Source organism: Parasteatoda tepidariorum, chromosome 3, assembly GCF_982258835.1.
Source record: "Parasteatoda tepidariorum strain Cologne lab strain chromosome 3, Ptep-v5.0, whole genome shotgun sequence".
Taxonomy (NCBI): Eukaryota; Metazoa; Arthropoda; class Arachnida; order Araneae; family Theridiidae; genus Parasteatoda; species Parasteatoda tepidariorum.
This window is the reverse complement of record NC_141757.1, coordinates 107,201,664-107,216,999: the sequence shown is the minus strand read 5'-3', so window position 1 is coordinate 107,216,999 and position 15,336 is coordinate 107,201,664. Positions and strand designations below refer to the sequence as shown.

Below are 15,336 nucleotides of genomic sequence, written 5' to 3'. Positions count from 1 at the left end.
ATATAAAAAAGAAATACGCTAAATGCGTTTTTTTTTTAAATTGGAAATATTTTCAAAGTGAATAAATTTAAAGATATTTCTGTGTACATAACTTTTGTGCTTTTGTGTGTTATATAAATCATTTACATAAATTACAATTTACATAAATCATACCTTACAATGTGCTTACAATTTATATAATCAGAATTTTTTTTTGTCTCTTTTATATTGATTTTATTATTTTGATTCTCTATTATATATTATATTCTCTTTTATATTGATTCTCTATTATTTTTTTTGTCTCTTGGGTTGCGAAGCAAATAAAGGTATTGCGTGGTGTTGTATTGGTTTGTCGCAAAACGTACCTATGCGAACCAATGGCATAAACATATACTGTAGGGATAAAATATAGGATAAAATTTCGGGGTAGATGAATTTATTTTCTTAGATAACATCATGTTTCAGTCGTAATATTATCCATTTAAATATGTTGTACCGAATTTCCTGTGTGTGTGACACTAACCAAAATAGAAGTAAATACTGTGTGGGTCGAATGAACTTAAAATGCCATTCGAATGATTTTAAAACAGAAATAAATCAGGTACCTTTAAAAATGAATTCCGTTGTTGTTGGTACATCAGTTGGAGCTTCCATTTTACGGTAAACCATATTTGTTATCCTTGACTTCCCCTAAAAATACATAAAAAAACAATGAAAATTTTCAGATAAAATGTTTTTTTTCAGCATTATAAAATGTTTTACAATTTCAGAATAATTACTGTCAAAAAAAAAACAATTCTCTCTCTAATGTTATGATGATTTTAATAAATTACATTGACGCATTTAGGTCTGGAGATCAGTACTGCCACTCCAGCCGGCGGAAATCTGCACATTTCAAAATTTTGCAGCATGATGATGCCTTTGTGACGGCACGCTATCATCCATTCAAAGTGAAGTCAGAACCTTAAATTTGAACTTTAAAAAGAAGAGATATGTCTCAAAGTACACTCCAGTACTCATACCTGTAACAGTGCCTTTTACAAAGACATGAAGGGTCCAAGTCATCCAACTTCCCAGACAGCCAAAAATTTGCTTGCATATTTGCTTATGCGTGTCACCTAATTTTTACAGTCCAAGATAGTGAACATCATAACCAAAGACGATCTGGAAAGGTATCAGGTTAATGACCCCATGACGTTGAAAGAAGCATGTATGAGTATAGTTAAATAGTTTGTAATATCATTTCAATGGGAAGAAACGTGCAGTCACAAAGACGGCATCATGTCGAGAATTTGAAAATTTTTTGCTGAATGCCGGTTCTCCAGACCTGAATCCGAGAGAGAATGTTTGGGACAACCCCAGCAGGTTAAGCACCACCGGTCATTACATATATTGGAACAAGGGTTACTCCACGCCGGATCATCTTTCTCAATTTCGGGGTTCTATATGGAAAGTTGATGCAGATAGTGGTAATCACATTCCTTACTGGAACCATTTTTTGTAATTTTTTTTATTATAACCTACATTATATAATTTAGTTTTGCGTGTATTTTCAACCTTCTTAAAGGTTACGAGGACACATAATAATAAATTTTTTTTATTGCAAGCACAAGCAAAAGCATACAAAATTATAACCCTCTCATCTTCCTCGCAAATTATATATGATTATTTTTTTTTGAAATATATTTTTATTTAAAATATTCTTCATAAAATTTATGAAACGAAACAGAAATTAAATATAATATATTTTATTTAGTTTAAAATATAAAAAAAATATTTTCCCAAAACGTAATCAATTCGCAATAATTTCCGATGCTCAGAAAACAAATGGCAGTTACTTACATTGTATCGATGCAAATAGAAAACTTATTAGAGTTAAAATAAAATCACCCTAGTATTTTTTTTAAAGAAATTAGAATTAAATTGTATATATTTCACGCCAGCAAGCTATTAAAAAAAATTCCTGTTCTTCTTCAGAAAGTATATTTGAAAAAGGAAAAATAATAAAGAATTATGGTACTATAACACAAACTAAATTTATATCAGAGAATACATTTCTGTTTTCACTCCATGAATAAGAATGTTTCATGGCGTAACATTTCTGAAATACAATTGCTTTGAGAAAAGTGAAAAATAAATTTAAGATATCATTTCATTTTCCATTCCTTTTCTCATATTCATCTTCTTGAAAGAGAGGTATATTGCAAGACGTAGCAGTTACAAAATTCTTTGTTTGATATTTGCAATTTTATAAAGTGTATCAGATAGGGTCTATTTGATCTTGAGAAAATAAGTTTTTATTTCTGAATTTGTGTTTCGCTAAAAACTGGTCTAGGCTTGCAAGATTTTGGAACAATCTTTTTTAAGTATTGCGCAAGTTGTGTGTCTACTTTACAACTCTTTTTTATTCTCGGCAGAAATTCTTTTAACTACTTCTTACACGATTTAAAAGTATTTTTCCTTAAATTTTTCACGTTTAGTCGAATATGAAGTAGCTGGTATTACTTTGTAACAATATTATATTATTATTTGTAACAACTTATTGTTATACGCAGGAACAGAATTATTCTGTTTGTACTGCAACAGGACTTTGATAATTAGATTACTCTGTATCAGGAATTTGATAATTGCATTATTCTGCAGCAGAACTGAGATAATTACAGCAACAGGAATTTGCTAAATTTTATATTTTGCAACAAGGCTTTGATAATTACAATGTTCTGCACCAAGCCTTTGATAACTACATAATTTTCTACTACAAGACTGATATTTGCAATGATCTCTATTAGGACTTTGATAATTACCCTGTTATACAACAATACTTTGTTGATATTTGCATTGTTCTGCAATAGGATTAGGATAATTAAAATGTTCCACAACCACACTTTGAAAACTGCAATATTCCGCAGGATTTTGATAATTACAATTGTTTTGCGGGCACTGTCAAAAACAAACAAACTGCTCTTACTAGTTTAATTAGCAATACTTTTTTTAAAAGACGAATACATTTATTTTGCCGACTAAATTTGCAAATAAAAGGAACCTGAAAAGATTAAAATATGCTAACGATATTAAAAAACAAACAAACTTATAATACCATACAAAATGTTCAATGCAACTTGGGGATGAGCTATTAGTAAAGCAGAAGTAGAAAGCAGTTCTGCTACAAACATAAATTATACTTCAGGAACTATGACTGTTCTACGACGTAGGTATAAGTTTTGAGTACTCCCTGCTTTAGTGTTATCACGGTACCTCTATATCAGAGTTGCCTATTGACACTATAACATTGGTGCCTATAAGAGATGAGACTGGCTCAAATGAAGCCCGAAAGCCTTTTCGTTTACTAAAAAAAAATTCGGGATGGTTCAGAGTCATGGTAAAATTGTTTTTTGCTTTACTTTTTCACTACTTTACTAAGACATCATAGCATAATGAAATAGATAAAGTAGAAGAGGGAAATAAAAATAAATGCTTAAACTTAATGGTTTACAAAGATGGTTTCTGATAGGGAATCTTATAAAGGTTAAAAAAATTGAATGTCTGCTCTTGCTGACACTTCTTTTTTTACCTTCAGTTTAAAATTTTTCTCTTCGCTATTCTTTTGAAGGTGAGTGACAAAACACATTTTAATGATTAATTTCCTTTGCTTAGACATCAAAAGTGACGAGACCACAAAATGTGGCTTTTATTCGGTATATATCTAGCCTCGGGCTATAAATAATCCTATGTATCTCGGAATCTGGTGGGCACGGATTAAATTCCGTCGCGCTCAGGCTTCCAAAAATGAGCCCGAACTCATCTTTATATATTACCACAATTAATCATAGCGGATGTGAATGATTGTTTGTCGATTTTTCACGAATCATTTTCGTGATATTAAAATTTCATTTAACATATTAAGGTTCAAACATAAATTAAAATAATTTTTTGGATACTTAAACAATATTCATAGAGTTTATGAAGAAAAGCAAACAGAGCAGTGCTCTCAAAACAGTAAAAATATTTTCGGCTTATATTTCTTATTTGTAAAAAAAGGTTTTTTTTTCTTACATTTTTAAAATTTCATATCTTGCGATAAATTATAGTATAACACAACAAGCTAAAATAGTTTTCAAACGTTTTTTGGGCATTTATATTAATAAATGTTTTTTAACAAAACCATATTTAAGAACAATTACGTTAACGCAGACATTTTCGGCAATCCTAATTACAAGTTTGTGAAAGAAAAGAGCACCGCACACTAAAAGGATCCTTTCTTGGCAATGATTTTCACTTCTCAATTCCCATTACAAGAAATTAAATCAGTTTTATTTGGAGACCAACAAAAGACTGTCATTTAATTCATATTATATTCCCGAAAACTAAATGACAATCATTAAAATCAAATGACGTTCATTTACTTTTTATGTATTATTTACATCAATATTATATTCGTAAAATCTTTTTCGATAATTTAAATGGAAATGGTGAGAAAGTGTTGACAGTTATTTTACTCCATTAAATGAGGAATATACTTCTCTCGGCTGAATACCAACTCATTTTTTCTCTTTGTATATAACGAAATTATAGTAAATACGTTGCGAAAAAATTAAATCTCTTTTTAAGTATTTTTTAAATTTTAAACATCACACCGTCACAAAATTAGTTTTTTTAATACCGTAACAGTACCTCGAATAACACAGTTATCAATAGATAAATAATTTTTCTAAGTTTTTATAAAACAAATCAATTAATTTTAGGCATGTATTTTTTTTAAAGAAAAAGTATTTGGAATTTATATTGATAAAGATAGCGAATAATTTAGTAAAAAATAAATTGTCACGAAAATCTGAAATCTTATGTTGAATATTTTTAGTTAAACAAAAATTAAATGCGGTATTAAAAATAAAAAATAAATAAAAATAAAAGGAGATAATAAGAGCAGAATAAAATCGTAAACAAGCGAAGAGAAAATTGAAAACTTTTATCACAATTTTTATATTGATTGCTGTCTCATCTATGGAACTTATTCTATAAGTAAGTAGTTGAAGAAATAACTTTATAACAGTCAAATAACTTAAGCTATATACTTATAAAACTACCGGCAAACATGCAAAACAAACCACACCCAACTATAAACAGAATATCGTAAAATATATTTAAATTATGAACGGGATGTATTATGAGATATGGAGTGAAGATAAATATTCAGATTTTTTTTAATTCAGTATTTTCAATGTAGAGTTCGAAATGAAATAAGATACTTTTCTTTCATTTTCTGCCCATAAGCTGCCCTCTGGCGAAATATATAAATTCATAATGTTCATTTGAAAGTAGTGTTAGCAATATTGGTTTTTTAACTTGTTGTCAAAAGAAAGGCTTTGTTAGAAATTGCCTTTGTATAACCTTCCACATCAGAAGCACACAAAAACTGTCTTCAGTTTTGAAGCCTTCATCCACTGAAATATCCAAAATTAATTGAATTGGGGATTTAGTTCAGTTACCGACATGGCAACGCTCCTCTCTCTGTAATGGCCTTCTAGTGGTCGAAAAATTTATGTTTCAGAGCGTGATTCTCGGTTTATTGAATTAGATAAAGCAATTTTGCCCCACCACTGCATGAAACTAATTTAAATGCATACACAAAATGTCAATTTGCTTCAGCCATTTCGTGTGCGAAGCTTTTAAAATGTTTACATCAATGAACAAAATTTTTCAAACTTTAAGCCTTTAATTTGGCAACACTTTATAAAATGTTTTGCTGAAACGAAATGTTTTGCATGAATGAAGCGAAAATGTTATGAAATGTTTTGCATCTTAGCAGTTAAATACAACAAAACCTTTTGTCTAAGAAATTTCAATTTCTTCTCTCGAAAATATCACTTAGAATCATTTCCTATTAAATTCCTCAATTTTTATTTAGTGCATCACACAATTATTTTAACATGATTAGGGGAGACAGAGGTAACATCAAATATCTCGATTGTGCCAAAATTAGTGCTGTTTTATTACGGACGATAAGGATTTTGTCCAATAGTAGCAGCTTACTGTTTCATTTTGCTAACCTCTGCTCTCAAGGTAATACTGGGTACTACCAGGTTTCGCCCCTTCCCCTGGGTCAATGAAAGCCGAAGTGCAGCGGAGAAAGAAGTTTGTTAGCAAAATATACAATTATTGTAGTTTTACAGATGAACATTCTGTGAATATGCAAATTGTAAAAAAAAATTACTGAATACTTGGAGTTGGAAAATAATCATTTGTACTTGAAAAAATTAACCTAATGAACATAGATTATAAGACTCCATTAAAAGAAATATATGGAGTAATTATGACTCAATAACGACTTGATAACAGTCCAAATGGATAATAGTTTTTATCTCTTTTATACTAAATTATTTTATTTCTAAAAATGTCAATACGAATGCTATGAGTTATGTCCATTGACTTCAAATGACTTTCTATCAATCTTTTTCTCTAATAATCGCTCTCTCTCTATCAATATCAATCTATATCATGTTACTTTTAGTCGACATCAACTAAAACGGGAGCTAATAAAATAAAGTTCCCTCGTGAGAAAAATAATTTTTTTCCTATAACAATGGATAAATGGTCAAAATTTAAAGCAAACAAATTTGGAAAAAAAACACAAAAAGCGTTTAAAAGTGCAATAACTTTCAAAAAACTTGGAATTTAGAAGGAAAAAAAACTTGTTAAGTTTATAATTAAATAAGGTCCTTGTAGTGCGACAAATTTTAACTCGATGGTTGCATTACTGCTGTCTGTAGAGCGGATCCACATAGTATTTTTTTTTTAATACGAAATAAACAGTTTTATTGTAAACTATTTTTTCTTTAATTCATTGTACTTCCTGTACACATTTCTACATACTGCAAAGTCCTAAAAATATCCAGCTAACATGAGCATTCCGGAAAAACATTACAACGAGATCAAGAAAAAAATTAAAAAGAGCAAACAACTTGAAACGTCCGAGAGTTTTTTTTATTTTTTCATTTTTGAAACTGGGTCTTTGATTTTAAGGTAGTATTGGAAATGATATAAGCCGTGTTGATGTCTTGTTGTTTATATTTTAAACAAATGTTTTTTTTAATTTTTTTAATGTACATACTAGCGGCCTAAGCCCCCTGTTTGCTGCCGCTCACTAACCCCGATGATTGTTTCTCAATAATTGTCTTTTATTGGCAGAAAACAGTTTTTCTACTAAAGTTAAAATTATTCCCTTAACATATACATATACTAAAAGGAATTCTGTTTGCTTACGTTTGTGCCTCTACTTTTCACGTCCAAATATTACTATCTATTAGTATTATAAACATTTAGATCTCTTGGTGAACAGAAGTGATATTTCGAAGTAATAATTTTTTAAAATAACATTTATATTTTTATAACATTATATTGTCCAAACAAATTTGATGAGTATACAACCGTAATTTAATATTTTCGCTAATAATAGCAGTACTGGAAAGTAACTTTAAATTAGGGATACAAAAATATTTAAAGGAAAACAATACCTTTACGACTTTTTTTAATTTTATGCTGATGACAACCAAAACAATATTGAAATAAAAAAGGAAAAACTGGATTATTCTTTTTCTTCTTTCAAATCCCCATTTCTAGCCTAGCTAGACACACACTGAATTATTAAAAATTATTACCTTTACACACACGCGTTCTCAATTTTAATTGGCTGTTTTGTGCGTTACTAACTGCAAGTGTTCTGTGATTGGCTATTTGTTATCATTTCACTCTCTTCTTATATTATATAAAGATATATATGTTATTGCTGATAGCAAGAGACATGCGAAAACCTTCGCTCCCGCTTTAAATAGTACAGAGATTGGTGTAATTAGGTTCCAGTCGTACATACCTTTGTAACTCTACGCATTATGGCAAATCATTTAATGCTTCCTAATATGAAGTGAAAGAGGGACAAAAATCTAAAAATAACTTCCTTTGAAATATAAATCTAATTATTATTCAATGGTATGTTTTCAACCTTGAATTCCCAAAATAGAATAGCTCTACGCTTACTCTTTAACAAAGATATTTTATGAAACGGAAAGAATTTTAATTCTTTTATTAATACAAAAGTATTTATTATTTTTGTATTACATATATATATATATATATATATATATATATATATATATATATATATATATATATTAATTTTTTTAAATGCTTTTATGTTATTTTTATGTCTATCTGTTACGTAAATCTGTGCTGTCAGTACAGCTGTAAAGGAAGGTGCTTAGTCTTCCTACAGTATGCGGCTTAGGATGAATAAATACAAAGTAAATTGACGACACTATAACATTTAATATCTACAGTTACTTACAAGTTAATACATAGTTAGAAGCATGATTGATTCCAGTTATTAAATACATTATTAATAAGGAAAAATATTTACATCCATTATTTCTTTAACATTCAAATATATAAAGCGACAGTATTATAATTAAAATTACGTTGTCCTAGCAACGCGCTGTTTACATTGATATAAAATGAAATTTTTATGCGTGTGATTTTACTGATCTTGCGCCCCACACAGCTTGATTTGGTACAACACCATTGGAATTTTATGTTTGTAAGGTTGATAGTTTTTGAGCAGCAGAACAAAATTGAACACCCAAAGTAGCGGTGGCGGCACGTGCGATTTTTGTTTCAATTTAGAGAGATAAAGTTATAAGAAAGTCTTTCTGCAAAGATTCAAAAGGGAAGAAAAAATTTACGAGTTTTAGTTTTTATAAAAAGAAAGATTTAATCAGAAAACATCTAGAATGCTAATAGAAATGTAATTATTTGTTAAATTAATGTATTACTTTTTGAGAATTTTTTTGATATCAGGGAAGGAGAAAAAGTGATTTTACAGACACAATTTATTTCGCTGCACTATCAAAGTAAGGAGTTAGGAGAAAAATGCCAAGAACTTAACTACCTTCACATTTCTCCATCGAATCTTAAAATAGTGTTTTTGCATTTACCTGTTCATCACGAAGAGCACCGAGTAACTTTTACTTTAAGTAAGTTACTTCTTCACTAAATTTGTTTGAAGATCTATTAAGGCCTGGCGAATTTTCTCCCTCACTTTGTTGACCTAAACCTGATAAGTAATTTGAAGGCACGATTAGAGCGAGAAAGTTGAGAAAATTAAAAAAAGTTGCTAAAATCCACTCTCACCTTTAGTGATTGTACGAGTTGAAAAATAACAGTGTTCGTTTTATGTTTGTTTACTCGATTAATGATCAGTTTAATGCGTCAGTGCATCTTTGTTAAGGGGACAAATTGGGATTGGATTAAGATTGAATTTTTCATCATTCTTGTCAAGAGAAATTGTTTTGTTTTGGTCCTCAAGAACTTTTATGTACCGACCTTTGTTAAAAGGAAGGTTAAATTCTTTTGTAAATTGTGGAATTTTGCTTTGATGGCTTTAGTAAATCTTTGAATTGGATAGCTGATATGTCTAGTAAATATAGGAATTAACTTAATGAATTAGGATTTCGATTAAACTTAAATTAATTAAGCAGAATTAAGGCTAGAAATTCTTGCCATTACCATGAAAAATTTTCAATTTTGACTTGATTATCACAGAATTAATAAATATAATAACATTAATAAATAAAACAAAATTGAAACAAAAATTTACATAAAAATCAATAGTTTTTTCTGCATTGTCAAAATGCCCAATATCCTTCATACTTTCCAATATTTATTATAAGGTTTATGTACTTTTGTAATTTAAAGCTGCTCTGCTTAAATTGACAGCTACGCTTACTAAAATGTAATTTATTGAATGTCCAATATCTTTCTTAATTTCTAATATTTTTCATAACATTTATGTACTTTTGGAAATTTAAAATTACTATGCTTAAACTGATTAAGAAATATAATTCTTACCATTAAGTTTGAATCGTGAATCTAGAATATTGACGTTAAACAAAATGAAGAATATAAAAATCCCTTATTATATTTCTAAACATGAATTGATGGTACCACTGACCTTGCAAAAATTGTTTACATAGAGATACGTGAATGGCAAAGCCACGATTTTCAATTTGGTTTCTGCACATAGCGGTTTTAAATTTTTTGAAAGTAACTAATGATCTGTTACAGATGATTTCATTTTAATGATCGAATGAAAAACTAAATTTAAAAAAAGAACGGTAACTTCCCTATTATATTTTGTTCTTGAATAATTTTGTGAGTTTCCTTTTAATAAATAGAATTTTAATTTAGACGCAAAATTCAATTCTTTCATGGATTTTAAAGATGTAGTACTTTTTTTACACACAGTTACGCTCGTACTATCTTTGAAGATTTAATGATTTATATGTTGTGATTTGAATCTGCTCTTTGTTCATAACAAGGTGAAATGTTTTTTTTCTCTCTTCTTTTTATTAAATACTTTCATTCATTTTAAAAACCAAACGTTATACCTTTTATTTGTTAACATTTGTTTAAATTAAAAATCTGATGTTCATTCTTAACGTTCTGGTGTATTTCTTGTACAACATTAGTGATCCACCCACAATTTTCTAAACTATACTTTCAGACAGAAGTTTTCTATTACAAAATTGAACAATCAATCAATCAATCTACAGATAATTTGATGACATCGCCTCAAAATGTTGCATTCCTCTTCCAATTTCGTTATGTATTCATATAACTAGATAAAGAGTGAGTAGGAAGTCGTCCCATTATGGTCGAGATTAATTGATAGAGCCAGCAATCAACGCGCTGCTTGCCTAACGATTCCGATTAAAATGATTAATGGTAGAAATAAGGTAATCTTTCGATGACGCAATCTGTTGTTCATACAAAAACTCTTAGTAGGAACTTGAGCGTTTGCTAAGTTTGTAGATGTGGAATTAATAGAAAGAGGGAGAACAATTAATCCTGGACAGGAAACACAATTTGAGAAAGTAGTTTAGTAGGTAGAGAATAAGTAAAACTATGTTTTATTTACTAGATTTATCAAAAAAAGACCTGCTTACATTTTCTTTTAGATTTGTATGAAAGTCGTCTTTTTTAGCTTTATCGTTTTGAGTAATCACCAACAAAAGAAAATAACAAAGTGGTTTAAACTGAAATTCAAATACTTTTTACGTAACTATAAAATGTATAATTTTTGCAACTAAATTTTAAAAAACAAATAGAACAATTTAGCGAGATTTTTTTTATCTAGATAAATTTTATAAAGACTTTTTCGAAGTTGTTTTGACAATAATAATAATAAAGGCCACAGTTTAAAAGTCTTAAACTCGCATCAAAGTTATAACTTTTAAGTATATAATGTTACAATGAAGAATCGAAAAAATACTGCAAATTTTTAAGACTTTTTTTTAAAAAATCGCCAATTTGTGAAGATTTTTCCACCTGGATGAAAATAAATAAAATCGATGAATAATTCTCAATTTTTTTTGCCAATTTTTATGAGCCATGGTAATGCAGCGTCGGAGTTACTACTTCTGTTACGATCTATTCATTTTCAAGAAGAAAAAAAATCACTAACACTTTTTATTTTTCAAAACTAGTCTTTCTTCATATTGACGAAACCTCAGTTTAAGACCACATTTTAAGTACCTTTAACTCGCATCAAAGCTATAACTTAAATTTAAGTATGTTATCTTGCAGTAAAGAATTATCGGGGTTTTAAATCCGAGAAGTAACATTGATGGGGGAATTAACTTTCCTAAAAAACATCAATTTGGAGAGATTTTTCCACCTGAATGGACCTTAATAAAAATTGATAAATAAATCTCTCAATTTTGAAAACTTTTTTTTAAAAAAGATCATATCACAAACACTTTTTTTCTCACAAGATTATTATATTTTGTTATTGACGTTTTGCGCTCTTTTAAAAATTTGCATAGGAAGTACTGGCTCTGTGGCAGAAATTTTTCGAGCTATCTGCGACAAAACTCTTTAGCACTAATATCTTTCTGCACGATACTTTCAATAATAACAAACATATATGTTACTAATTTAAAATAATGAAAGCGCTGTGTTTACTAAAAAAAAAACCCATATAATTTTTTTTAATTGAACATGGAACAGTTTTTTATTCTAATATTATGGATGATATTCTCGAATTTTGTTGGGGGGGGGGGATCTCAAATTATTTCTATCTTCGCATTTTGTAAATAATCATCACAGTAAAAATAATAATTAAAAACCATGAAATCCGTAGTAGTAATTGCCGAAAAAAAGATAGACGACGAAATCACGCTAATCGGACTCCTTAAATACGTGAGTCGTTTCGAGATTAGGTTATTGTAATAAATAATATAGTATAAAAAGTATCGGGTTTAAAAACTATGGAGAAATCAATAGCAATAACTGCATAAAATTCGTTAGAATCATTGTCCGAAAGCATATGCACGATTCGAATTTTCCATACTGTTTGAAATATATCGGGACATTTAAAATCCACATGAACATCAATATCAATAACTGCCGAAAATACAATCGGAACATTATACATCGATTCACGATATTATCGGCGTAAATTTGGAGCGTCAAAAAGAGATTACCTAATGGCAAGATTCAAATATTACGTGTAACCTTCTGAAGAAAAGTAATTATTTTCCCTTTTCAATAGAAAAATCATTCTGCAAGAACTCAGCAACCATCTGCGTCAATGTCGCCGTGCCGCTGCGATTCTGTCACGAGGAGCACTGGTTACAAAAATAAGCTAAAATGAACCTATTAGTTGTCAATAATTAACGCAAACTGAAAGCATTTATGAAATTATTATATTATTTGCAAAAAGAAAATCATTATTTTATGCGACGAAAAAGCCTTTGAAAAACAGCTTTAAATCAATAAATAACCCTCAATTGATCCCAGACAATTTAAAGTTACAAGAACTTTTCAAATATAAAAAAGAAATCAAAAACGTCGATCATGTTCCTAGAACTGAGAGATTTTCTTTATGTTGACTTTTTGAGCCATTTCTATAATCAGCGCAATCTTAGGATGGGTAATATTCGACCAATAGTCATGGATAATTATTGCCAACTCTCAATAATTATAACATAACATATTATTCACTGAAAATCATTGTTTTATATGAAGACATAGGTTTTGTTCTAAAACAGCTTTAAATTAATAACTAAAAAATTCTTTTGAATTTATTATTCTTCACTTTCAGGTTAACGGCTCAGTTCAAAGGAAAAGTAAGCACTAGCAGCACGCATATTATCACATAGTGTATAAATATTAGAAATCAGGGGTTTTGTTTGACATCACCTCTTGGTTGCCCTTTTAAGTTGTTTTTTGTTTAAGAAAATAAATGAAAAATAAATAAATAGGGGAATACATTAATATAAGGGAATAAATGGAAGTGTTTTATAACAATATTTTATCAGAAAGTACAAAAAAAAATTTATTTTTTATGTGACATTTATTAGTTTAACACAATAATCAAGAAATAAACTTCTTATGCTGGTCTCCTCCAGAAAGTATATTAATTGCTGATCTTTATTCATACCATTTAAGTTATTCAATGTTTTTATAAGAAGAATTGTATTAATATTCTGCTACATATGTTTCAGTTGCTTTCAGTAATTCGAAAGAGAAAAAAAATCGCCTGAAGTTAAAATGAATATTTCTTCAGAACCGTTTTCGTATTTTTTTCCCGATGAAACCAAACAAATATTTGTGAAGCAGTATAACAGTCTCGCTAGATACAATTTTTTTTTATTTGGAAAATATACCCTACAGCCTGTTTGATTTATGGTATAACACGCATCATCAATCCTGTGTTCAATATAATTATTTCGCAAATAGTAATCCTTAACATATGAAATTTTTCTTGCTGAGTATTATGAAAATTAAATAAATTTTGAAATTTGCTCACGAATTTTAAAAATTTCTGAAAAAAAAAATTATTTTGATAATTTTTAACGAAAGCATTTTTGGTGAAATTAACATGAACATGAATATTTAAAGAAAAGAAACTAACTCGAGGAAGAGCATGAATATGTTTCAGAAAAACGGTGTTGTTTTTAAAAAAAAAAAAGGTTTGCGTACATAAACATTAAATAAATAAATAAAATGAAGGAAAATAGACTAGTGACAAACTGTTTTGAAGTATTTTTCTTACGCGAAATCGAATAAAATCTCACTCATGTCTATAATTTTTCCTTTTTCTGTCATTTTCTTCGCTACTTAAAAAATTGAGCAAATGCGGCTAAAAAATTTAAAACTCTAGAATACCAGTTTAACTTTTGTCTCTTATAAACCATTCGGACAATTTTTATGAAATTTTGTATTTTGTCTACAAAATTATACAGTTTTAAATTGCGTAAAAAAAATTAAAACAAATGTATGAAGTCAGATTTGAATAAATATTTTCGAGCAAAACTATTTTTATTATCTTGAATAATTTCTAAAGGCTAGCGAAATGAGAAAAAGATGAAAATAATGAACGAGAAAGTAATTCTTGGTAGCTCAGTATATTTTTGAGATAGGGATCATCTAAGTTTTAGATACTTATAGGAATCCAAACTCGTCGGAAAAAATTGTATTCAGAGAAAGTACTTTTTGTACCTATTTTAGAAATTTAGAACATCGTCAGTACCAATTAATTTGCTTATTTTAGGTTTGCTTCTTAAGCAGGATCTTTAAATTCAGGTTTTCCAAGTTTCATTTAGTGTATAGTACAAATTTTGAAGGTGTATATTAACTACAAAAATAAAAATACAGAATATTTTTATACTTTAACACCAATAGACAACATATCTTTAATCATAAACTTCACATTAGAAAACGGTCTCTCCGTACTCAAAATTCAATACAACGTTTTAAGTTTTTTCTTTCTTTTCAAAGCATTGTTATTTTATGACGTAGACTTTTTATTTTTGCTTGATAAAAACTCATAATCATAGTGCAGCAGTTCTATCCTATGCTTTCTTGAAATTGATTGTAGTAGATGTCTTGCCATTGAAATAGCAATGGGTCGGAAGAACTTTCTAAGACTTGCCAAAGACTCCAAAAAACTCAGAAGGAATAAAGTTACGTGATGCGAAAAAATAAATCAAAATTTCAATAGATACAGCTCTGGTAAATATGTATTTGCGTGTCTTGGGTTGATGAAAACCTTTTTCATCAGAAACTCATGTTAATTAATTTTTTGAGACGTGAGGAGTGCACGTGATAATAGAAATTGCGATGCTTTTAGACAATGAATCAAACGGTGGTGTCTTATAGAACAGAATACTTCAAGATATCAAACGATATTTCTAGGAGTGCCCAAGCCAATAATTTTGTCTCCAGCTAGCCAATCCGCGGGCCAATTTCTCTTTATATATTTAAAAATCGCTGTGAAAAAACTATATACGCAAAAACTATATG

General features: G+C 28.9%; 1 protein-coding gene across 8 annotated transcripts in view; it reads right to left on the bottom strand.

Annotated features, from left to right (window-relative positions):
• Positions 1-15,336, bottom strand: part of LOC107453971 (TGF-beta receptor type-1) — a 755,412-nt gene that overhangs the window by 418,335 nt on the left and 321,741 nt on the right. For all 8 annotated transcript variants that reach the window (XM_016070992.5, XM_087159876.1, XM_043045483.3 and 5 more), the window contains one exon: positions 585-669. In XM_016070992.5, coding sequence (XP_015926478.1) covers positions 585-648 — 64 coding nt within the window. In that variant the 5' untranslated portion in view covers positions 649-669. The remainder of the gene's footprint in view (positions 1-584; positions 670-15,336) is intronic.